Source organism: Haematobia irritans, chromosome 3 (assembly GCF_050003625.1).
Source record: "Haematobia irritans isolate KBUSLIRL chromosome 3, ASM5000362v1, whole genome shotgun sequence".
Classification (NCBI taxonomy): Eukaryota; Metazoa; Arthropoda; class Insecta; order Diptera; family Muscidae; genus Haematobia; species Haematobia irritans.
This window is the reverse complement of record NC_134399.1, coordinates 131,524,835-131,551,103: the sequence shown is the minus strand read 5'-3', so window position 1 is coordinate 131,551,103 and position 26,269 is coordinate 131,524,835. Positions and strand designations below refer to the sequence as shown.

General features: G+C 34.8%; 2 protein-coding genes across 2 annotated transcripts in view; both read left to right on the top strand.

Moving 5' to 3' along the window:
• The window catches only part of LOC142231188 (uncharacterized), a 66,708-nt gene extending 41,922 nt beyond the window's left edge, over nucleotides 1–24,786 (top strand). The window contains exons 15-23 of the mRNA XM_075301807.1: nucleotides 230–392; nucleotides 6,417–6,595; nucleotides 6,668–6,849; nucleotides 6,921–7,159; nucleotides 7,231–7,384; nucleotides 18,790–18,901; nucleotides 18,964–19,123; nucleotides 19,196–19,323; nucleotides 24,646–24,786. Coding sequence (XP_075157922.1) covers nucleotides 230–392; nucleotides 6,417–6,595; nucleotides 6,668–6,849; nucleotides 6,921–7,159; nucleotides 7,231–7,384; nucleotides 18,790–18,901; nucleotides 18,964–19,123; nucleotides 19,196–19,323; nucleotides 24,646–24,701 — 1,373 coding nt within the window. The 3' untranslated portion in view covers nucleotides 24,702–24,786. The remainder of the gene's footprint in view (nucleotides 1–229; nucleotides 393–6,416; nucleotides 6,596–6,667; nucleotides 6,850–6,920; nucleotides 7,160–7,230; nucleotides 7,385–18,789; nucleotides 18,902–18,963; nucleotides 19,124–19,195; nucleotides 19,324–24,645) is intronic.
• On the top strand, nucleotides 15,886–17,619 carry LOC142230064 (E3 SUMO-protein ligase ZBED1-like). The gene has a single exon (XM_075300691.1). It carries the CDS (start codon nucleotides 15,968–15,970, stop codon nucleotides 17,429–17,431), a length of 1,464 nt encoding a protein of 487 aa, XP_075156806.1. The 5' UTR covers nucleotides 15,886–15,967; the 3' UTR covers nucleotides 17,432–17,619.
• Nucleotides 24,787–26,269: the final 1,483 nt, after the last annotated feature.

Below are 26,269 nucleotides of genomic sequence, written 5' to 3'. Positions count from 1 at the left end.
CAATAAGCTATAGACCCCAAGATTTGGCTCACGGACCCTCAACCGATCCGGTTGAAATTTGATACATGATGTGAGTATATGCCCTCTAACAACCATTTTGTACTTTCTCAGATCAAGGATATCGTAGTTTATTCTTTATCCGTGGTTCATCCAAACTAAACTACAATTTCAATTTTTTTATTGACTATTACGAATTACATTTAAATTATTGTATTATGTTTTTTTTCAGGCATGATTGTTTCAGCCATTGGCTGGGGATATTTGGCCGATACCAAGGGCCGAAAGAATTTACTTATTTTTGGATTTTTACTTGACGTTATCTGTGTCATGTGTGGAGCGATGAGTCAAAGTAGAACTCAATTGATGATAGCGAAATTTTTTGGAGGTTTTGTGTAAGTATATAACAGGTTGGCTGATAAGTCCCCGGTCTGACACATAGATGGCGTCGCTAGTATTAAATGCATATTATTTTTATATAGTACCAACCTTCAAATGATTCGTGTCAAAATTTGACGTCTGTAAGTCAATTAGTTTGTGAGATAGAGCGTCTTTTGTGAAGCAACTTTTGTTATTGTGAAAAAAAGGAATTTCGTGTTTTGATAAAATACTGTTTTCTGAAGGGGAAAAATACGGTGGAAGCAAAACCTTGGCTTGATAATGAGTTTCCGGACTCTGCCCCAGGGAAATCAACAATAATTGATTGGTATGCAAAATTCAAGCGTGGTGAAATGAGCACGGAGGACGGTGAACGCAGTGGACGCCCGAAAGAGGTGGTTACAGACGAAAACATCAAAAAATCCACAAAATGATTTTGAATGACCGTAAAATGAAGTTGATCGAGATAGCAGAGGCCTTAAAGATATCAAAGGAACGTGTTGGTCATATCATTCATCAATATTTGGATATGAGGAAGCTCTGTGCAAAATGGATGCCGCGCGAGCTCACATTTGACCAAAACCAACAACAACGTGTTGATGATTCTGAGCGGTGTTTGCAGCTGTTAACTCGTAATACAACCGAGTTTTTCCGTCGAAATGTGACAATGGATGAAACATGGCTCCATCACTACACTCCTGAGTCCAATCGACAGTCGGATGAGTGGACAGCGACCGGTGAACCGTCTCCGAAGCGTGGAAAGACTCAAAAGTCCGCTGGCAAAGTAATGGCCTCTATTTTGTGGGATGCGCATGGAATAATCGATTTTATCGATTATTATATGGCGTTATTGGAGCGTTTGAAGGTCGAAATCGCGGCAAAACGGCCCCATATGAAGAAGAAAAAAGTGTTGTTCCACCAACACAATGCACCGTGCCACAAGTCATTGGGAACGATGGCACAAATTCATGAATTGGGCTTCGAATTGCTTCCCCACCCACCGTATTATCCATATCTGGCCCCCAGCGACTTTTTCTTGTTCTCAGACCTTAAAAGGATGCTCGCAGGGAAAAAATTTGGCTGCAATGAAGAGGTGATCGCCGAAACTGAGGCCTATTTTGAGGCAAAACCGAAGGAGTACTACCAAAATGGTATCAAAAAATTGACAAAAACAATGTGTTTTTCTTTGCTAGACCGGGGACTTATCAGCCAACCTGTTATAATTTTCCATAGGATTGAATGGTGGTGGTTAAAAATATACATTGAGAAAAAATACATTAATTAGTCGAAACAATTTTATGAATATATTCACCCCATATTCGAAAGTAACACCCATGTTCCGATATCCACTTCAATTCCACTTCCACTTCCACTATTCACGTCAAATCCACACGCTCACAAAACATCGCTTCTGTAACATATACTCCCAAACATAGTTTGCTTCAAGCATATACATTTTTGGGTATTGCCCAAACATTTATATGTTTGATCTCTTCCAATATATAATATGTTTGAAAGCATATTGGTCTAAACAATATATGTTTGGGTAGTCTAAGTTCCAAACATTTTGTATTTTTGCATCCACATTCAATAATGTTGTCTTCCAAAAAACAATATGTTATTATGTGAACATATAATATGTTTGGAAGCATTTTGCACCCAAAAATATTATATGCTTAAAAAAAATTCTCCCAAACAATATTGTGCTCAAAAGTTTATTTATTTATTTATATATTTACAATCATAATGAATTATGAAAATAAACAGGTAATATAGGTGCTAACAACATAGGTTTTCGACCTGAATGCTCAAAATTTTGTTTCTGCCCAATTGTATATTCCCCCACATCTTTCTCACTCCCACGAGATTTTTTAGTTCTTAGCACCTTTTTCTGTAATACAAACATTGTAGAAGAAATTATCCAATTGTATGATTTTTTTTATTTTAATTTTACCTTTTGCCGGACGGGGATTCGAACAGCGGACCACACAGTTTGTAAGGATCAAAGAAGTAGCTGATCAATTGCCCAAGGAAAAATAAAATGTTAATTTTGTAATAACAAGTAACAACCGCCAACTTAATTCAATATCGCTCCCTGTTAAATAGCGCTCCAAGCTACTAAACACATATATGTTTATAGGCTACTTCTAAATTAATATATGTTTGCATCCAAGCATATTATATTTACAAACATTTTATGTCCCAAACATAATATGTTCTAACATATTAACATATATTTCCCAAACATGTTATGCTAGTTTATGAACATTATATGCTTGCACTCAAAAATATTGTGTTTAAAAATTTGTGTTCCAAACATATAACGTTTATAGCCAAACATATGGAAAACAGTCTTTTTCATCCGTGCACGAACGTGAAAATTTGGTGTTCTTAATTCCACGCTCTTTTTTGAACTTTTCTGTAACCAGCTGGGTTGCACAAATCACCCAAAAATTCACTAAGGCGGAAATCAAAATAAGTGCACGGATGAAAAAGACTGTTTTTCATATGTTTGGCTATAAACATTATATGTTTGGAACACAAATTTTTAAACACAATATTTTTGAGTGCAAGCATATAATGTTCTTAAACTAGCATAACATGTTTGGGACATATATGTTAATATGTTAGAACATATTATGTTTGGGACATAAAATATTTGTAAATATAATATGCTTGGATGCAAACATATATTAATTTAGAAATAGCCTATAAACATATATGTGTTTAGTAGCTTGGAGCGCTATTTAACAGGGAGCGATATTGAATTAAGTTGGTGGTTGTTGCTTGTTATTACAAAATTAACATTTTATTTTTCCTTGGGCAATTGATCAGCTACTTCTTTGATCCTTACAAACTGTGTGGTCCGCTGTTCGAATCCCCGTCCGGCAAAAGGTAAAATTAAAATAAAAAAAATCATACAATTGAATAATTTCTTCTACAATGTTTGTATTACAGAAAAAGGGGCTAAGAACTAAAAAATCTCGTGGAAGTGAGAAAGATGTGGGGGAATATACAATTGGGCAGAAACAAAATTTTGAGCATTCAGGTCGAAAACCTATGTTGTTAGCACCTATATTACCTGTTTATTTTCATAATTCATTATGATTGTAAATATATAAATAAATAAATAAACTTTTGAGCACAATATTGTTTGGGAGAATTTTTTTTAAGCATATAATATTTTTGGGTGCAAAATGCTTCCAAACATATTATATGTTCACATAATAACATATTGTTTTTTGGAAGACAACATTATTGAATTTGGATGCAAAAATACAAAATGTTTGGAACTTAGACTACCCAAACATATATTGTTTAGACCAATATGCTTTCAAAAATATTATATATTGGAAGAGATCAAACATATAAATGTTTGGGCAATACCCAAAAATATATATGCTTGAAGCAAAATATGTTTGGGAGTATATGTTACAGAAGCGATTTTTTGTGAGCGTGTGGAATCAATAGACTTATTATAATTTATGATTATACCCTAAACCACATAGTGGTTAGGGTATAATAAGTTTGATCGGCCAAAAAATGTGCCTACCAGAAATATTGATTTTAGACCCCATAAAATATATACCGATCGACTCAGAATCACCTCCTGAGTCGATCTAGCGCTTGGTGTCCGTCCGTCTGTCCATGTATTTGTTGTTCACAGGATTCCGGTCGCAATTATTAACCGATTTTGATGAAATTTGGTACAGGGAGTTTTTTGGGCACAAGGACGAACGCTATTGAATTTGGAAGAAATCGGATCAAATTTAGATATAGCTCCCATATATATGTATCGCCCGATTTCGACAAATGGGGTCACGTTGCGCTTTTTTTCAAACGGATCGTCACCAAATTTGGCAAAAGGTAATCTTTTCCATCGCCCTTCAAGCCTGCAAAATTTCATCCAAATCGGTTCAGATTTAGATATAGCTCTCATATATATGTATCGCCCGATTTTCCCAAATTTGGCCACAAAACCTTTATTTATCAACCGATCTTACTCAAAGTTGGCTAAATATAATCTTCTATAGCAGTAACTATATGTGCAAAAAATCATCGAAATCGGTTCAGATTTAGCTATAGCTCCCATATATATGTACCGCCCGATTTTGTTAAATTTGGCCATAAAACCCTTATTTACCAATCGATGTTACCCAAATTTGGCTAAATGTAGTCTTCTATAGCACTAACTATATGTGCAAAAAATCATCGAAATCGGTTCAGATTTAGATATAGCTCCCATATATATGTATAGCCCGGTTTTCCCAAATTTGGCCATAGAACTACTATTTATCAACCGATCTTACTAAAAGTTGGCTAAATCCAGTAGTCTATAGTACTAACTATATGTGCAAAATTTCATCGAAATCGGTTTAGATGTAGATATAGCTCCCATATATGTATCACCCGATTTTGAAAAATTCGCCCCTAATAACCTTATGTTTGACCATACAGGCCTCATTTCTTAACTGATCTTACACAAATCTTGCACAAGGTAACCTTTTGTGGTATTAATCAAACCAGCAAAATATTATGCAAATTGGTTCAGATTTAGATATAGCTTCCATATATATGCATCGCTGGATTTTCCCAAATTTGGCCATAGTACTCTTATTTATTAACCAATGTTACTCAAATTTCAAATTTTGATGTACTAGCCGATCGTATACGTACTTGTAGCTCTTACATAAGAATATTGCTCGACTTTTACAAATTTGTATTTATTACCCACACTAATTTAACGATTTTCTCTTTTTTAATAATGGGCTCAATATTAGTGGCATACTAACTCCGTAGGCGCAATATCAACACAGCCAGTGTTGCTAGAAGTAGGGGAAATTCCCTATAAGTAGGGTTTTTCTAATATATAGCGTCTTGTAGGGACGTAGGGCCACATTCTAGGACATTTTCAATCAACACATTTTGTAATAGTTTTTACATTTTGGTGGCTCTAGAGGAGGAAATTAGAAGCCGGCAAGGCTTGATCTTTAACAATGTGTGGTAAACTTTATTCCTGTAGAGAAAATTTTCAACATTTTATTTCTATAGAACATTTTGTCAAAATTGTATTTCTATAGAATTTTTTTTTTCAAAATATTATTTCTATAAAAAATTTTCTCAAAATTTTATTTCTGTGGAATTTTTTCTCAAAATTTTATTTCTATAGAATTTATTGTCAAAATTTTATTTCTATAGAAAAATTTCTCACAAAAATTTGTTTATAGAAACTTTTTCCAACATTTTATTTTTATAGATATTTAACAAAAAAGATTACTAATTTGGGTAGAATTCTACCAACTGTGGCAACCGTGGTGGTAATACAAATTTATTTTCTAGGTTATATACGTTGCATTTTCATATTTTAAGATAATAAAGTACTTAGAACCATTTTGTTTGGTATTTTTTTTTTAATTTAACGAAAAATATAGTAGGGAAAATTGTTTGGGAATGTATGGGAAAGTAGGGAACTTTTTTGTCCTTGTAGGGTAAACCGAACTTTTTCCAAGGCAACACTGACTATGAGCTATAGTCAGATTGACACAAAGCACCCATAGACATGTACCCCTCAATTTTCTTAAATATGCAACTGCGGTTTATCTCCCAGACCTATATGTTACCCCACAAATACTTATGATTACTAATATAGTGAGAGTGGTTTAGGGTATGATATAGTCGGCCCCGCCCGACTTTAGACTTTCCTTACTTGTTTTTAATTAAAAATGACGCAGTTTTAATAAACTTAATGTATTAAATATAAAACATTTCAAATTTTTTACGCGAGTACTTTTTTTAACCGGAAATACACCCATCTTGGACATAAGTCAACTTTCACCAAGACTTTTGCAAGTGAATTGATTTCACGAAAATTCCGGTGAAAGAGGATTGTAGGACACGAAAATCGTGGAATTGATTCACATTCAACTGGAAGTGGATTTGGGAAAATGGGCATAAATTTGTTGGATTCTCTGTTTTGATGCCTCTTTCTTGATTATGACAAAAAAAAAAATAAATAAAAACAAATTTCATGTGTATTACAGAATGTGTGGACCTTTTGCAGTTTTGATGTCATATCTATCCGAATTCCATGGCAATAATTATCGCTCACGTATTATGATGATTATTGGTATTATGTTTGCAACAGGAGGAATATTATTACCAGTATTAGCCTTGTGGATTCTACCAAAAGATTGGAATTTCGATATATTAAATATGAACTGTCAGTTTTTTTGGATAAAAATTTATAATGAATTGTTTTTTTTTTACACATCAATATCTTTTCAAATTGCAGTTGTTGCTTGGAAAATATATTTGGCTATCAGTGGTATACCAAGTTTATTAAGTGGCATATTTTTATGTTTCTATCCTGAGAGTCCCCGCTTCCTTATGTCACAAGGAAGAAATGAAGAAGCTTTGAAAGCTTTTAGGACAATGTATGCGGTAAATACAGGAAAGACCAGAGATACATATCCCGTAAGACAAAAATAAAATAAAATATAAAAATAATTATATTTTTCATAGAATTTTTTATTCTATTTATTTAGATAAAAACTCTCATAAATGAAGTTCAACAAAAGAATATTGCAGATGTTACAAGTGTAGCCACAATCGAAACATTTGCTATTAATCCGAATCTTCAACCAACTGTGGAAGCCAACAATAATAGCAGTACCGGTCCTGTGAAATCAGCCAAAGAACCAAATGCTTTTAGGGCTTTATGTTTTAAGCCCTATTTGGGTTTATGCCTTAGAGTTTGTCTTATGCAATTCTTCATTCTATTAGGGTATTATCCAATATTTAATTTTTTTTTTGAAGAATTTCTATTAATTTGGTTCTTTATTATATTCATTGTAGTCAAAACACTATGCGCCTTTGGTTACCGCAAATGTTTGCTTCCATAAATGAATATGAACAAATATCACAGGAATCCACTAGTATGTGTAACATTTTGGAGTACAGTGTCAATAAAACGGAATTGGTGAAAAATCCCACAGATCAATGTTCAGTAGTAAGTTTAACATCGAAAAATTGTTATAAAGTTAGATCTTCGCAGAGAAACCGAACTTTGAAATGCAAACTCAGAATTTAAAATTTTAAAATTTAAAATTTTTAAATTAACTTAAAGTAAAATAATATAAATGATATTAAATTTAATTGGTAGAATTAATGTGCCTGTCTATGTGTAATAATACTTCAAATTTTGCACAAAGAGTACAATGGATGGTCGAGTATGCTAAATTTCATTGAAATCGGTTCAGATTTAGATAGAGCTCCCATATATATTTTTCGTCCGATTTTGATGCATATACACAAAAAAAAATTCACGAAAATTTTTTCAATTAAAATTTTAATTGAGTTTTAAAAAATGTTCAATTAAAAATTTAATTGATTCAACAAATTTTTTAATTGAAACAAAAATCAATCACAAAAATTAATAGTATCAATTAATCTTTTAATTGGATCAATTAAATTTTTAATTGACCTTCAATTAGTTTTTTAATTGATACTATTATTTCTGTGATTGAAGACATTTCAATTAAAAAATTAATTGGATCAATTAATTTCGTGATTGAATCAGAAAAAAATTTTTTGTGTGTATACACAGAAAAAAATTCACGAAAATTTTTTCTATTAAAATTTTAATTGAGTTTTAAAAAAATTTCAATTAAAAATTTAATTGATTCAACAAATTTTTTAATTGAAACAAAAATCAATCACAAAAACTAATAGTATCAATTAATTTTTTAATTGGATCAATTAAATTTGTAATTGACCTTCAATTAATTTTTTAATTGATACTATTATTTCTGTGATTGAAGCCATTTCAATTAAAAAATTAATAGGATCAATTAATTTGGTGATTGAATCAGAAAAATTTCTTTTGTGTGTAACAACCGAAGACCAAATTTTCATTTCGATTTACTTGAAATTTTTCCCTGGGAGTAGAATTGAGATTTAACTTTGTGTACCAAATTTAATTCAACTTGATATAGATTTGGACATAGCTCCCATATATATACGCTTGATTTCGGAAAATATTGTAGACAATTTCATATTTTATAGCCATGTCAACGGAATTTTACTGCAATTCGTTTTTTTTTACACAGAAGAAAGATTTAACATTCTATCTAACTGTGTCGAATTTTATCGGAATCGGTTCAGATTTAGATAAAGTGTCATATATTCTTCCGATTTATGCAAAATTGGCACAACGTCAGCGGAAATGTCCCCATACTTTCCACAGAAGATTTAGATATAACAGGTTGGCTGATAAGTCCCCGGTCTAACAAAGAAAAACACATTTTTTTTCGTCAAAATTAGTTTTTATTATTCAACATAGTTCCCTTCAAGAGCGATACAACGATTGTAACGACCTTCCAATTTTTTGATACCATTTTGGTAGTACTCCTTCGGTTTTGCCTCAAAATAGGCCTCAGTTTCGGCGATCACCTCTTCATAGCCAAATTTTTTCCCTGCGAGCATTCTTTTGAGGTCTGAGAACAAGAAAAAGTCGCTGGCGGCCAGATCTGGAGAATACGGTGGGTGGGGAAGCAATTCGAAGCCCAATTCATGAATTTTTGCCATCGTTCTCAATGACTTGTGGCACGGTGCGTTGTCTTGGTGGAACAACATTTTTTTATACCCTCCACCATAGGATGGGGGTATATTAACTTTGTCATTCCGTTTGTAACACATCGAAATATTGCTCTAAGACCCCATAAAGTATATATATTCTGGGTCGTGGTGAAATTCTGAGTCGATCTGAGCATGTCTGTCCGTCCGTCCGTCTGTTGAAATCACGCTAATTTCCGAACGAAACAAGCTATCGACTTGAAACTTGGCACAAGTAGTTGTTATTGATGTAGGTAGGATGGTATTGCAAATGGGACATATCGGTCCACTTTTACGTATAGCCCCCATATAAACGGACTCCCAAATTTGGCTTGCGATTGCTCTAAGAGAAGCAAATTTAATCCGATCCGGCTGAAATTTGGTACATGGTGTTAGTATATTGTCTCTAACAACCATGCCAAAATTGGTCCATATCGATCCATAATTATATATAGCCCCCATGTAAGCCGATTCCCAGATTTGACCTCCGGAGCCTCTTAGAGGAGCAAAATTCATCCGATCCGGTTGAAATTTGGCACATGGTGTTAGTATATGGTCTCTAACAACCATGTAAAAATTGGTCCACATCGGTCCATAATTGTGTATAGCCTCCATATAAACCGATCCCCCGATTTGGCTTGCGGAGCCTCTAAGAGAAGCAAATTTCATCCGATCCGGCTGAAATTTGGTACGTGGTGTCAGCATATGATATCGGTTCATAGTCATGGTTGCAACTCGAGCCAAAAATAATTTACCAAAATTTTATTTCTATAGAAAATTTTGTTAAAATTTTATTTCTACAGAAAATTTTTGTTAAAATTGTATTTCTATAGAAAATGTTGTCAAAATTTTATTTCTATAGAAAATTTTTTCCAAATTTTATTTCTATAGATTTTTTGTTCCAAATTTTACTTCTATAGAAAATGTTGTCAAAATTTTATTTCTAAAGAAAATTTTTGTTAAAATTTTTTTCTATAGAAAATCTTGTCAAAATTTTATTTCTATAGAAAATTTAGTCAAAATTTTATTTCTATAAAAAATTTTGTTAAAATTTTATTTCTATAGAAAAGTTTGTTAAAATTTTATTTCTGCAGAAAATTTTATCAAAATTTTCTTTCTGTGAAAATTTTGTTAAAAGTTTTTTATGTCTATAGAAAATTTTGTCAAACTGAATTATATACGTATTTGATCGATCTTTTTTGATTTAATATAACCACGTATCGACTTACATACAATTTAGAAGACGGTGTTAGTAGGTTTTAAGATACCTTGCCATCGGCAAACGTTGCCGCAACTTAAGTAATTCGATTGTGGATGTCAGTGTTTAGAAGAAGTTTCTACGCAATCCATGGTGGAGGGTACATAAGCTTCGGCCTGGCCGAACTTACGGCCGTACATACTTGTTCTTCTTCATATGGGGCCGTTTTGCCGCGATTTCGACCTTCAAACGCTCCAATAACGCCATATAATAGTCACTGTTGACGGTTTTTCCCTTCTCAAGATAATCGATAAAAATTATTCCATTCGTATCCCAAAAAACAGAGTCCATTACTTTGCCAGCGGACTTTTGAGTCTTTCCACGCTTCGGAGACGGTTCACCGGTCGCTGTCCACTCAGCCGACTGTCGATTGGACTCAGGAGTGTAGTGATGGAGCCATGTTTCATCCATTGTCACATATCGACGGAAAAACTCGGGTGTATTACGAGTTAACAGCTGCAAATACCGCTCAGAATCATCAACACGTTGTTGTTTTTGGTCAAATGTGAGCTCGCGCAGCACCCATTTTGCACAGAGCTTCCGCATATCCAAATATTGATGAATGATATGACCAACACGTTCCTTTGATATCTTTAAGGCCTCCGCTATCTCGATCAACTTCATTTTACGGTCATTCAAAATCATTTTGTGGATTTTTTTGATGTTTTCATCGGTAACCACCTCTTTCGGGCGTCCACTGCGTTCACCGTCCTCCGTGCTCATTTCACCACGCTTGAATTTTACATACCCATCAATTATTGTTGATTTCCCTGGGGCAGAGTCCGGAAACTCATTATCAAGCCAAGTTTTTGCTTCCACCGTATTTTTTCCCTTCAGAAAACAGTATTTTATCAAAACACGAAATTCCTTTTTTTTCAAATTTTTCACAATAACAAAAGTTGCTTCGCAAAAGACGCTCTGTCTCACAAACTAATTGACTTACAGACGTCAAAATTTGGAATCATTTGAAGGTTGGTGCTATATAAAAATAATATGCATTTAATACTAGCGACGCCATCTATGCGTCAGGCCGTTCGTCCGTCTGTTCAAATCACGCTAACTTCCGAACGAAACAAGCTATCGACTTGAAACTTGGCACAAGTAGTTGTTATTGATGTAGGTCGGATGGTATTGCAAATGGGCCATATCGGTCCACTTTTACGTATAGCGCCCATATAAACGGACCCCCAAATTTGGGTTGCGGAGCCTCTAAGAGAAGCAAATTTCATCCGATCCGGCTGAAATTTGGTACATGGTGTTAGTATATGATCTCTAATGACCATGCAAAAATTGGTCCACATCGGTCCATAATTATATATAGCCCCCATATAAACCGATCCACCGATTTGGTTTGCGGAGCCTCTAAGAGAAGCAAATTTCATCCGATCCGGCTGAAATTTGGTACATGGTGTTAGTATTTGGTCTCTAATAACCATGCAAAAATTGGTTCACATCGGTCCATAATTATATATAAACCGATCCCCCGATTTGGCTTGCGGAGCCTCTAAGAGAAGCAAATTTCATCCGATCCGGCAGAAATTTGGTACATGTTGTTAGTATATGGTCTCTAATGACCATGTAAAAATTGGTCCATATCGGTCCATAATTATATATAGCCCCCATATAAACCGATCCCCAGATTTGACCTCCGGTGCCTTTTGGAGAAGCAAAAGTCATCCGATTGGTACGTAGTGGTAGTATATGTTATTTAACAGTCATGCCAAAAGTGGTCCATATCAGTCCATAATCATATATAGCCCCCATATAAACCGATCCCGAGATTTGGTTTTGGAGCCTCTTGGAGGAGCAAATTTCATCCGAAAGTTGAAATTTGGTACATTGTGCTAGTATAAGGCCGTTAACAACCATGCCTAGCTAGGTCCATATCGTTCTATAGTTATCTATAGCCCTCAGATAAATCGATCCCCAAATAACGCAAAAATTGGTCCATATCAAGTTTATAATTCTATATAGCCCCCAAATAAGCGACCCCTATATTTCAATTTCCATGTCGATTCGTAATTAATTGTAGACTTACCTATACATAACTTTTTTGTCTAATATATACCACGCATGGACTAACTGACAATTTAGAAAACGATGTTAAGAAGTTTTAAGATACCACAACCCAAGTAATTCGATTGTGGATGACAGTTTTTTGTAGAAGTTTCTACGCAATCCATGGTGGAGGGTACATAAGATTCGGCCTGGCCGAACTTACGGTCGTATATACTTGTTTTATTATTGAAACATATCGGACAATAGTGAAAAATATTTAAGAAGCTGAAATATTGAAAAAAAATTAATTTTAATTTGAGTTGAAAAACTCAATTTATGTTGTAATTGGGACAATCATTTATTTATTGTATTATTGTTTATTTACTTATAATTATTTTTCCTTTTTAATTGGAAATATTTTGGTAATATTATATTCTGTGTAGGTTTTAAAAACCAGTCATGATTGCGAATGAAATTTGTTTTGACAACATTCACAGTTTTTCCGGGACTGTTACCAGCCACATAATAGATGATTTGTTTATAGGATCTGGCAACATCACACTATGAAAATATATTGCATCTTATCATACATTCTACTATTTTTATATGTCACTTCTGTTCTCTATTACATTGGCAAAAAATTAATACGAATAAGGAACATACTATTTAATATAATCATTAACCCTCTAATGCCCCAATTTTTTGGACAGCTGATTAAATATTTAATGTTAACGCCACAAAACCAAAAAAAGTAAACAAGGAAATTTTATACGGTAAAGTTCAGTATAAGCTGCAAAGTCTCTTGAACAGTTTTAACTAAGTTTTCTTTTTATTTTACCCATTTTTTGTTGTCTTAAGGTGTGTTTTACTAAAAGATTCCATATTTATTGAAGCCCGCCTAAAGGCGGGATTAGGCATTAGAGGGTTAATTAACTGCAATTAATATCACAGTAAATTTATGTGTCTATCACTGATGCTAACCGATTCAACTAAATAAAATGCATCGTTGTTGTAGCCCCTGGGAATTTTGTATGAAAAAGTAGACAAACAAAGGAAGAACAAAACAAAAAAATATTAGGGATTAGACATTTAAGCGTCAACATCCAGCTCGAGGAAGCGAGCTGCCTCTACTGGATGTGTCCGGAGTGAAGTTGGTGTCAGGTCTGTCGGCTTAGCCACACTCGAAGAGATGCCTCGTGATATGAGGCGAATGTCCACAATTCGGGCAAACATCCTGGATTGCTGGGTTCAGGAGGGAGAGGTAACTATTCAAGTACCTGGAGATCCCCGATCTTAGCTGTGAAAGCACCGACCTGGTTTCTCTAGGAAGCCGTCTCTCATCGTCACTGACTGGTGGTGATCTCCCCCAGTACAACGCTGCACTGGTAGGAGTTAATTGCCTTCTGTACCGCTGCCGTGTGCACTGCCCTCAGTGCCGTCCTTATTCCCTCATCACTGTCATCGCCGATCACATGTTCTATGGGCTTGCCTCTTTCGGTCGTTGCCCTACTAGATGTGGCATGGTTTGCGTGGTTCACATTCCTGTACTTTAACAGATGCTGTTGGGTGAGGAGGGTGCAGTGTTGCCTGACCGATAGCATTTTGGCCTCATGTTGCAGATGCTGTTCTGGAGTTTTAGAGTGACATCCAGTTGCAATCCGCAACGACGTATTTTACACCGTCTGAAGATTTCTCCATTGGGTATCGCTAATACTGGGTGTCCAAACGGGGGCTGCGTAATCGATAAAGGGACGACCAATAGACTCGTAAGTCTTTTGTATCGTCTCTTTACCTTTCCTCCAGGTGCTACCAGCCAATGCCTTCAGGATCTTGTTTCTGCTTCCAACCTTCTTAGCTACCATTTCCGCATGTTTACCAAAGAGGAACAAACTATCGAACGTCACACCAAGAACCTTGGGGGTTTTGCATGTGGGGACACTCTGGCCACGAATGTGGATATCGAGTTCCATGTTCACTTCCTTGGTCCACGATGTGAAAATGGTCGCTGTCGATTTGGGGGCAGAAAGTTTCAGATTCCTGTTGACAAAGAAATCACTGAGTGCAGGTAGGTAATCATAAATCCTCACCTTAAGCTCCGTTATGTCCCTACCTGTTGTCACTATGGAACAGTCGTCCGCATAGGTTATCAGGTGGACATCTGGTGGTGGTTGGGGAGCTTCAGCCACATAAAAATTGAAAAGGAGGGGGGACAGTACACCGCCTTGAGGTACGCCCTGTTTGTTCCTCCTGGGCGCTGATCTTTTTCCTCTGAATTCTACATATGACTTTCTGCCAGCCATGTAGTTCGCCAACCATCTCTTAAGATTACTGGGAAGGGAGGTTCCCATAATATCTCCCAAGAGCGTGGTGTGGTTCACTGTGTCGAACGCCTTAGACAAGTCCAATGCTACGAGAATCGAACGTTTATGCGGCCTCTTACTATTCAGTCCCTCTGTAAGGTTGGCCGTTAATTCGCACAACGCAGTGGTTGTGCTCCTGCCCGAGCGGAAACCATGCTGATGTTCTGCCAACATTAGGTGTTCTGTGAAGTAGGGCAGTAGAATAGCTTCCAGAATCTTCGTTACGGAGGATAGAAGAGTAATTGGTCGATACGAGTCTCCAAGGTGTGCCTGTTTTCCCGGTTTCAGAACGGGAACAACCTTTCCTATTTTCCAGATGTCTGGTATTTCGAGAGTGCTGAGACAGACATTGAAGGTGTGTGTCAAATATCTAACGCCATTCTCTCCAATGTGTTTCAACATCCTCGTAGCCAGGCCATCTGGGCCAATTGCTGTGGAGCTCTTGGCGGCCTTTATCGCCCGGAGAACATTCTCCTGACTGATGACCATAGGGGGATTGTCCTGTATGAGAGCACGGAAGACTCGCCTATGCTTTCTGCTTGCACGATCAACTGTATTGGGGGGCTCAACAAATTGTCTGCAGAAAGCGTTCGCTACACGTGTGTCATCTTTCGGAGTTTGCCCCCCAAACGATATAGAGATGTTATCCCTACGTTTGGGGTTCGAGAGGTTCCCGATAGTAGACTACAGCCGTTTGGATCCGAGATCAGACACCTCTAAATGCTTGCGCCACTTCTCTCGCTTATGGGCTTCGGCATGTGGCCGTTATGCGAGTCGTAGTGTTGGGAAAGTAACGAGTATTTGATTACAAGTACTCGTTACTGAATAATTTTTCAAGTACTCGTTACTTGTAAATAGTACTCAATGACGCTAATTTATTTTCTGGTGGCAAGCGTTAGTTGAGTGAAAGCAAATTTATTGAAAGTAAAATTGTTGAAATTTAAAGCTTTGGAAAATATTTTTTACCAGCTAAAATGTCTAAAAAGAGAAGTAAAATATGGTTTTACTTCGAAGATAGTGACAAAGAAAGTGCAAAATGTAAAATTTGTGAAAGACGGATTTCATATACAGGTTTGTATTTTTCGCTTGATATAATCAATTGTAGTAGTGAAGAAAAGTAATTTGTATAGGTGGAAGCGTTTCCAATTTGAAGAAGCATATAGATTCAAAACACCCAACTGTTGATTTGGATTCATCTCATGCGAACGGTATGCATAATCATGTAGTTAATCACATCTAGTTATCAAACTTTATTTATTTTATAGATTCAACTAAGTTTATCCAAAAACCCTTGGAAAATTTTAACATTGGGTCGCATTTGTCAAAAGGGAGAGAAAAACTAATTAATGAAGCATTAGTGCATATGATTGCTAAAGATTTGCAACCCCTCTCAATTGTTGAAAATGAGGGATTTAAAAAATTTGCAAGTGCCATGAATCCGTCGTACATTATTCCATCCAGATATATCCTCACCAAAAAGCTGTTAAACAGCGAATATGAAATTCGCGTCAATACATTAAAAGATGTGCTTTCACAAGTCCAAAGTATTTGCATAACGACAGACGGTTGGACTTCGGTAGCAAACGAGTCGTACATATCTTTAACAGCACACTTTATAACACCAAACTGGAAGATGGAATCTGGATTTTTAAACTGTTTTCAAACTGTGAAAAGTCACACTGCCGACAACTTGAAAAGTGATATTCTTGATGCACTAATAAAGTGGGGTATAGAAAGCAAAGTTTGTTGTGCTGTTTCAGATAATGCTGCAAATATTACAGCCGCTATAAAATCAGCTGGATGGTACAATCTGCCGTGTTTTGCCCATACACTACATTTAATTGTGAATGACGGTCTAAGTGAACCCAATATTAACCGCATCTTATGCATAGCAAAGGAAATGGTGGTATATTTTCATAGAAGTACTAAGGCCAGCAACAAACTTAAAGAAATGCAGGGTCAAATGGGTAAACCCGTAATGAAGCTTATTAATTCTACGCCAACTAGATGGAATTCTGTATTGAATATGATAGAGAGGTTAGTGAATAATCAAGAAGTCTTAGAAGCTACTATTGCCATATTACATAATCCAGTAAAAATGTTTTCGGCTGACGAATGGAATATATTGAAGGAACTTTGCATCATTTTAAAACCTTTTAATGAAATCACAGTTGAAATGAGTGCTGAAAATTATACAACTATTTCCAAAATAATCGTTTTGGTACGAGGTTTGCAGTCATTTATCACCAAAATGAAAACCAAAAAAAATTCGGCGGAAATATCAGCATTGTTAGAAACTTTTCTAAAAGGTATAAGCAAACGTTTTCATCGTGTCGAATACAATGAAATAATGGCTATTCCAACATATCTAGATCCTCGCTTCAAGTCCAAAGGATTTTCAGACGCTAACGCTGTTAAATGTGTGAAAGACAAAATTTCGTCAATGTACATCGTCCAAAATGGAAGTGAACATTCTGACATTCCGTCAACCAAGAAAAATCAAGAAAATAACAATTCGATTTGGGAAGAGTTCGACCAAACCACAAAAGTTGCAACAAGGACCTCTTCGTGCATAATTGAGCTCAACAACTATAGCCATGAAAAAATATTAGATCGGAAGAATGACCCTATTGAATGGTGGCAAAAACATGAATCTCTTTATCCTGGATTAGCTTCAATTGCCAAAAAATATCTTCCAATTGTAGCTACATCTGTACCAAGCGAACGTGTTTTTTCTATAGCTGGGCAAGTAATCAGTAATAGAAGAAATTTACTAAACTCAGAAAATGTTGAAAAAATACTTTTTCTTCATTTCAACAAAAATTAAATGAAATTTAATTATCCAACACAATTTAAGGAACAATGTGAAGCAATTATTTGCTAGTAAGAAAGACTGAACTAAAATTTAAAAAATATTCTAAGAAATATACATATTATTTGTATGTAAACAGTACCTCAACTAGTCCTAGACATTGTAATGTAAGAATTTTTCTTAATAAATATCAGAAAAATAAACGGAATGCCCCTTTTTAATTTTTTATTAAAGTAACGAGTACTCAGTATAAAAGTAACGAGTATCCAAAAGTAATCAATATTTACAACACTAGCGAGTCGGGTGGTTTTCATTTAATACACAGAAATCTGTGTCATCCACCTGATCCGCAATTAATTCTCATCCAAGCTCTGAGTACCAACTGTCATGGTGTGCATTCAGGATAGTACGCTCAGTGTTGAGGTGGGGCCTCAGCATTGGCTAGTATCCTGTTTGCCAAGCAGAATCGGGTGGAATATATACGTTTAGAATACATATATCTTCCTCCACCCACCGTGACAGTTATCCCCTGTATCTCCAAATGGGGATCAGTCGTGGTCAGTGGCATGGGTCTGTATCTCACAGAGTCATGGACAATGAAGGCTATTCCCCCTCCGGCATTCCTTTCTCTATCTTGTCTAATGACAGAGTAGCAGGATGATCTAGTGAGACCATTCCTACTGAGGAGCTTGGTCTCCGGGAGCGCAGATATGAGAATACCCCTCTTGTCCATGAAATCTGTGATTTCAGCGATCTTCCTTGTCAGTCCATTGCAGTTCCACTGTAGGATCTTGAGACCACTCAACTGGTTCCTAGCAGTGGACGGGTCAGTTCGTATCATTGAATGCACTGACAAGGAAGAATCTACTATCGTCTGTCGAAATTGATGGCTATTGTGCATGGTATGGCGTTGCTGAGTTTGTCGGATTCTCCGGCAGCAGGTACCAACAAAGTCAGGGGTATATTGGTCCGAATTTCTGAGGCCTGAGCATCTCAGATATGTGTACGACCCTTACTGCAGTCGGCAGTTCTCACATTTTGAAGGTCAGCCTAATATTTGTTCTCTGTGGAGTGTTGAGCCAATGATGTTTATCATCTTTAGTTGAAATGTCGTAAATCACCTCTAGAGAGGCTGAAACTAATAAAAAATATTGAATGAACATTTATCGATTAATTCAACATTTTTATTCGCATTTTTGCATTGGATTCTTTATATTATAGTTCAACAACTATTGACTCGTAAACTACATCTCAGAGTATATTAAATTAAGATAATTTATTTTTATTGAACATTTGCTATTATTTTAATATTATAATTTATTAAATTAAAATGAATTCAAAGTGATTATATTTATATTTATTTTTTTTTTCAGATTATAACTCCCTCTACCTATAGCAATAACATTATTGTGGCATGTGCGGGTTTTATAACATATTTAGTTGCTGGAACTCTTGTAAATGCAGTGGGTAATAAAAGAATTCAAGGTAAAATCTAAGCTAACGCAATCCTTCCTAGATATATCATTTAAAATTTCGCCACATTTCAGTTATTGGTTTGACCGTTGCGGGGACATCAGGCATAGCCTTATATTGGTCATCATCGACCATAGCAACATTAATCATAACATCAATATATGTATCGTTAGGTAGTATGTCGGCTACCTCATCAATTGGGACATCTGTTAATCTTTTCCCAACATCGCTAAGGTAAACAATTTAATAACTTAAATTGTAATTGTCATAACTAAAACTTTGTTCAATTTTCTTTCCCAATTGCAGAACAATGATTGTTTCTCTAACTATGATGATTGGTCGTATGGGTTCTATATTGGGTAATCTTCTATTTCCAATATTTATGTCATTTGGCTGCATACCACCATTTGTTATGGTCGGAGTTGTTATGTATCGTAAGTTTCGAGTATTGTATCGATATCAAAATTTTTTATATTATAAGCTGTGTTCATATTAACATCGAAATCTACATTTTTCGTGAATTTCAATATCCAATTTTCTAAAAAAAATTTACATATGGGTCAAGCCAGGAGAAATGTTTTTCCTTCAATATATCGTAATTTTTTGAATTGCTCTTCAGAAAGTGTTTATCAATACTTCCTGAAGAAGCTATTCAAGGAAAATGGTAAAAACAAAAAACATAAATATCTCAATCTCGAATAAACATAAAACTTTTATTTTTGCAAAATTGTATATAACAGGTTGGCTGATAAGTCCCCGGTCTAACAAAGAAAACACATTTTTTTTTTGCCAAAATTCGTTTTTATAACGACCTTCTAATTTTTTGATACCATTTTGGTAGTACTCCTTGGGTTTTGCCTCAGTTTCGGCGATCACCTCTTCATTGCAGCCAAATTTTTTCCCTGCGAGCATCCTTTTGAGGTCTGAGAACAAGAAATATTCGCTGGTGGCCAGATCTAGAGAATACGGTGGGTGGGGAAGCAATTCGAAGCCCAATTCATGATTTTTTGCCATCGTTCTCAATGACTTGTGGCACGGTGCGTTGTCTTGGTGGAACAACACTTTTTTCTTTTTCATATGGGGCCGTTTTGCCGCGATTTCGACCTTCAAACGCTCCAATAACGCCATATAATAGTTACTGTTGATGCTTTTTCCTTTCTCAAGATAAGCGATAAAAATTATTCCATGCGCATCCCAAAAAACAGAGGCCATTACTTTGCCAGCGGACTTTTGAGTCTTTCCACGCTTCGGCGACGGTTCACCGGTCGCTGTCCACTCAGCCGACTGTCGATTGGACTCAGGAGTGTAGTGATGGAGACATGTTTCATCCATTGTCACATATCGACGGAAAAACTCGGGTGTATTACGAGTTAACAGCTGCAAACACCGCTCAGAATCATCAACACGTTGTTGTTTTTGGTCAAATGTGAGCTTGCGCGGCACCCATTTTGCACAGAGCTTCCGCATATCCAAATATTGATGAACGATATGACCAACACGTTCCTTTGATATCTTTAATGCCTCTGCTATCTCGATCAACTTCATTTTACGGTCATTCAAAATCATTTTGTGGATTTTTTGATGTTTTCGTCTGTAACCACCTTTTTCGGGCGTCCACTACGTTCACCGTCCTCCGTGCTCATTTCACCACGCTTGAATTTTGCATACCAATCTATTAATGTTGATTTCCCTGGGGCAGAGTCCGGAAACTCATTATCAAGCCAAGTTTTTGCTTCCACCGTATTTTTTCCATTCAGAAAACAGTATTTTATCAAAACACGAAATTCCTTTTTTTCAAATTTTTCACAATAACAAAATTTGCTTCACAAAAGACGCTCTATCTCACAAACTAATTGACTTACAGACGTCAAATTTTGACACGAATTATTTGAAGGTTGGTACTATATAAAACAAGTAAGGAAAGTCTAAAGTCGGGCGGGGCCGACTATATTATACCCTGCACCACTTTGTAGATTTAAATTTTCGATACCATATCACATCCGTCAAATGTGTTGGGTGCTATATATAAAGGTTTGCCCCAAATACATACATTTAAATATCACTCGATCTGCACGGAATTTGATAGACTTTTATAAAATCTATAGACTCAAAATTTAAGTTGGCTAATGCACTAGGGTGGAACACAATTTTAGTAAAAAAATATGGGAAACATTTTAATCTGAAGCAATTTTAAGGAAACTTCGTAAAACTTTATTTATGATTTATGGCTCGATATATATGTATTAGAAGTTTAGGAAAATTAGAGTCATTTTTACAACTTTTCGACTAAGCAGTGGCGATTTTACAAGGAAAATGTTGGTATTTTTACCATTTTAGTCGAAATCAGAAAAACATATATATGGGAGCTATATCTAAATCTGAACCGATTTTAACCAAATTTGGCACGCATAGCTATAATGCTAATTCTATTCCCTGTGCAAAATTTCAACTAAATCGGAGTTAAACATTGGCCTCTGTGGTCATATGAGTGTAAATCGGGCGAAAGCTATATATGGGAGATATATCCAAATCTGAACCGATTTCAACCAAATTTGACACGCATAGTTACAATGCTAATTCTACTCCCTATGCAAAATGTCAACTAAATCGGAACAAAAAATTGGCCTCTGTGGGCAAATGAGTGTAAATCGGGCGAAAGCTATATATGGGAGCTATATCTAAATCTGAACCGATTTGGCTAATATTTTGCAAGTTTTTCGAGACTCATAAAATATTCGGATGTACGGAATTTGAGGAAGATCGGTTGATATACACGCCAATTATGACCAGATCGGTGAAAAATATATATGGCATCTATATCTAAATCTGAACCGATTTTTTCCAAAATCAATAGGGATCGTCTTTGAGCCGCAACAGGACCCTATACCAAATTTTAGGACAATCGGACTAAAACTGCGAGCTGTACTTTGCACACAAAAATACATCAACAGACAGACAGACGGACAGACAGACAGACAGACAGACAGACGGACGGACATCGCTAAATCGGCTCAGAATTTAATTCTAAGCCGATCGGTATACTAAAAGATGGGTCAATGACAATTATTTCTTGGCGTTACATACAAATGCACAAACTTATTATACCCTGTACCACAGTAGTGGTGAAGGGTATAAAATATGCATTTAATACTAGCGACGCCATCTATGTGTCAGACCGGGGACTTATCAGCCAACCTGTTATTGGCATAACCTTTCGATATATCGAAGAATATTCAAAAATTAATCACCCACTATGCCACACTTATCCTGGCCTGACCCCTATATGACAGAGTCTGATTTCGATAGTACACTGAAAAAAAACAAACATGCCCGGTTCCAAAGATTTTGTCTTTACTTTAAAAATTTTGGTATTGATCAGCGTTGAAAATTTAGCTTTTTTCCCGCTAGATTTGGCTTTTTTGAAGACGTTTAGCGGGGAAAAAATGCATTTAGCTTTTAGCTTTTTTTCTTGCTGCAATAATAATAAGGTTTTCCACATATTTCAAAGCTCAATTGAAGCCTTAATAATTATTCCAGCCATTATCCGGGCATTTTTACAGCAAATACACCTTCTTGTAAAGTTTTTTCCTCGTTATCGTAAACTTTAAATCTACTATTACCATACAAATTCCTTATATAAACTGTCAGTAAATTATTAGGAATAATAGCATTTGGCTCGTTTATCCTTTTTATGTTATTATAATACGGATTCTAAAGTTATTATGATATTACTAAATTAAAATAGTAGATGTGAATTGCTTTCTACACTGTCTGTAAACTGCTTTGTTCATGTCTTTAAAATACGGACGCGAATTTTGGTTATAATAGCATTTGTGAATTTCTCTTATATAAACCGTTTTCCTTGTCCATAAACCGATAAAATTGTTTTGTCCTTATAGTTAAGTGGTTCAACTTAAAAATGGGTATCTTTTCATGAAAGAAGGCTAGGGTCAATTCTACAAAATTCTTAAAATTAATTAAATAGTCTTTAAATTTGTGGAGTTTTTGTATGTTGACCATAAACCAAAATAGCGTTCAAAAATAGAAGAGGTTTTTCATTTTATTTTGAAAACGTATACACAGAATAATTTCTACTTAAAGTCGAGTCGGAATTTGGAAATTTAAGTTGTCGTTAGCACGTTTTTAAAGCACTGTGATAGCTCATGAATAAAAAGCTGAAAAAAACGAATAAATTCAAATTTGACTCGGAATCAATACCAAAATTATTAGTGTACAAAATATTTGGAACCGAACATAGAAATAATTAAAGAAATAAAGTTTTGAATGTGGTATTATTTTTTTAACATCAAAAAAAAATGCAATAAAAAAAAATCGTAGTGATAGGATCAAAACAAATCTGCTATTTATTAATGGAATGGATTTACATTTACGAAAATTGTACAACAATAGGTTTGTATGGGAAGTTTTCCAATAAAAGTTATTCAGTATAAACTTGCAAGACAGAATGGGTTTTATTCTCTTGGGTAATATTAGGAGAAGTGTACACGTTCACGAATTTATCATTAATTCAGTTAAAACGAAATATATTGATATTTCTAATGCAGTTCTATGAGACATTGGACTTGTTGATGATTAACCAGCTGATAATTGCAAGTTTACCGGGAAAAAAGTTTTTACTAGGAAATATAAATGAAGGAATTCCAGTAAAAATTTGTGATAGTAATCAAAATGTATCGAGTACGCACACAGAGCTAATATGACATAGATTTTCCTACAGTCTCACAGAAATGGAAGTAAAATGAATACAATTAAAATAATATGCATTTTAGGTGAAATAAAGCCTTTAAGTTTGTTAAATTTCAATCAAAAATGTGACTCTTGATACAAAAAAAATTAGCTTTTTTTCTAGCTATTTTTTAACATTTTTTAGCTTTTTTGGCTAGTTTTTTGGACAAATCTAGCGGTTTTTTGTGAAACACTTCTGGCAACGCTGGTATTGATTCCGAGCCAAATAAGCGGAGAATACATGTAAAGATACTTTTAAGACACAATTCTCATTTAAATTTGGGTTTTGTGTACTTGCTTCTAGGAAACAAATTTTGATTTTTCGGTTTGTCAGATTTTTTTCATCATATGCTATTAAAGTCCTTTAAAAACGAGTTAACGACAACTTTATTTTCAAGATTCAGACTCGACTTCCAGTAGAAATTATGCTATGTTTCAAGTAAAAAACATCTTTAGAATAAAGTATTGAACAACATGTCATATTTTTGAACGATTTTTTGCTTTGTAGTCAAGTTGCAAAAAGACAATAAATTTAAAGACAATTTCATTAATTTTAAAGAATTTTTCTGAATTATTAATGTCAAGTTGACCTTACCCCAAAAAAATTTTCTTTCATGTTATGATATCAATTTTTAATTAGAATGACAATACAACTTCATTGAAAAGTTTATCGACTTTTGAACATGGAGAAAAAAACTTTATATTAGAGAAATGCGTCTTCTATGCTAAGCAAAATTTGCATTCGTATTTTAAGGACATGAAATCTTTGGTCTCACGACAATATTTTTTTCAGTGTACACAGACAAAACATATGTGTTCAGCACAAATACTTTTGAAGTTGGAAGACAGTTTTACTTAATAACAAACCATTCAACTTTGCTTTCGAGACAGTTTTTATGCCCACATAACCTTTAGATCTCAAAAAAATATTTTTTTCTGTGTAGTGTAATGTGAAGTCCCATCTAATATATTTTATTACTATAAATCGAAATATTTTATTTTTATTTCAGTTGGCTGTTTGTTGGCGGCATTTTTACCCAGTACAAATAAATTAGACCTTAAGTAAATATATGTTTTTCTATATAAATATATATTCTAATATATATGTTTTTATATACTTATTGTAAATAAATGGAACTGTAGTAGAATAATTGTAATATTTTTTAAATTATTTGTTGAAGTAAGTGTCTGTGTAATAAATATCTAATGTTGCAAAAAAATGAATCATATGCCAAGCAGCTACCCTTAGAAAAAAGTCAACGAAAATTTTTATGGCCGATTTAACTTGATTTTAGTTCATGATAATTAAATGCTGCAAAATACTTTTTGAAATGAACAAAAATTGTTAAAACAAGTTTTGTACAAATGAAGTAAATACATTCACTAAATTCGAATTTCGCTCAAAAAGCCAATTTAGCTTTATTTTAAAGCCAATTTAGCTTTATTTTAGTTCATGAAATTATTATGTTTGGAGAAAGTTTCCTTTACTCTAACATTTTTTTTGGTACGTTAGTTAAATGAACTAAAACAAGTATATAGGTCCATAAGTTCGGCCAGGACAAACAAAAGAAAAGTCGATTAAATACCTATATATTCATAGGAAAGCAATAATTACGAACCGATATGAATTTTTGTGCTGTAATTCTAGAGCCAGAATTGAAATATGGGGGTCGCTTTATATGGGGGCTATATACAATTATGAACAAGAGTCCACCAAAAATTTCAGATTTTTTACAAGATTTTGGAAAATCTTCCTCTCCAACTATGAAATGCTTCATACATTTTCTATAGAAATAACATTTTGACAAAATTTTCAACAGAAATAACATTTTGGCAAAATTTTCTACAGAAATAAAATTTTGACAAACTTTTCTATAGAAATAAATTTTTGACAACATTTTGTATAGAAATAAATTTTTGACAAAATTTTGAAAGACATAAAATGTTGACAAAATTTTCTATAGAAATATACAATTTTGATAAAAATTTCAATGACAATAAAATTTTGGTAGATTATTTTTGGCTCGAGTGGCAATAGCGCAATGTACCAAATTTCAACCGAGGATCCGGAGGTCAAATCTGGGGATCGGTTTATATGGGGATTATATATAATTATGGACCGACATGGACCAATTCTGGCATGGTTGTTAGATACCATATACTAACACCACGTACTAAGTTTCAACCGGGTCGGATGAATTTTGCTCCCCAAGAGGCTCCGGAGGTCACATCTGGGGATCGGTATATATGGGGGCTATATATAATTATGGACCGATTTCGACCAATTTTTGCATGGGTGTTTGAGGCCATATATTAACACCACGTACTAAATTTCAACTGAATCAAATGAATTTTGGTCTCCCAAGAGGCCCCGGAGGTCAAATCTGGGGATCGGTTTATATGGGGGCTATATATAATTATGGACCAATTTCGACCAATTTTTGCATGGGTGTTTGAGGCCATATATTAACACCACGTACTAAATTTCAATTGAATCAAATTAATTTTGGTCTCCCAAGAGGCTCCGGAGGTCAAAACTGTGGATCGGTTTATATGGGGGCTATACATAATTATGAACCGATGTGGACCAATTTTTGCATGGTTGTTAGAGACCGTATACTAACACCACATACC

Excerpts from the sequence above, each read along its gene's own strand:
- LOC142230064 (XM_075300691.1), top strand. The coding sequence starts at position 15,968 with ATGATTGCTAAAGATTTGCAACCCCTCTCAATTGTTGAAAATGAGGGA.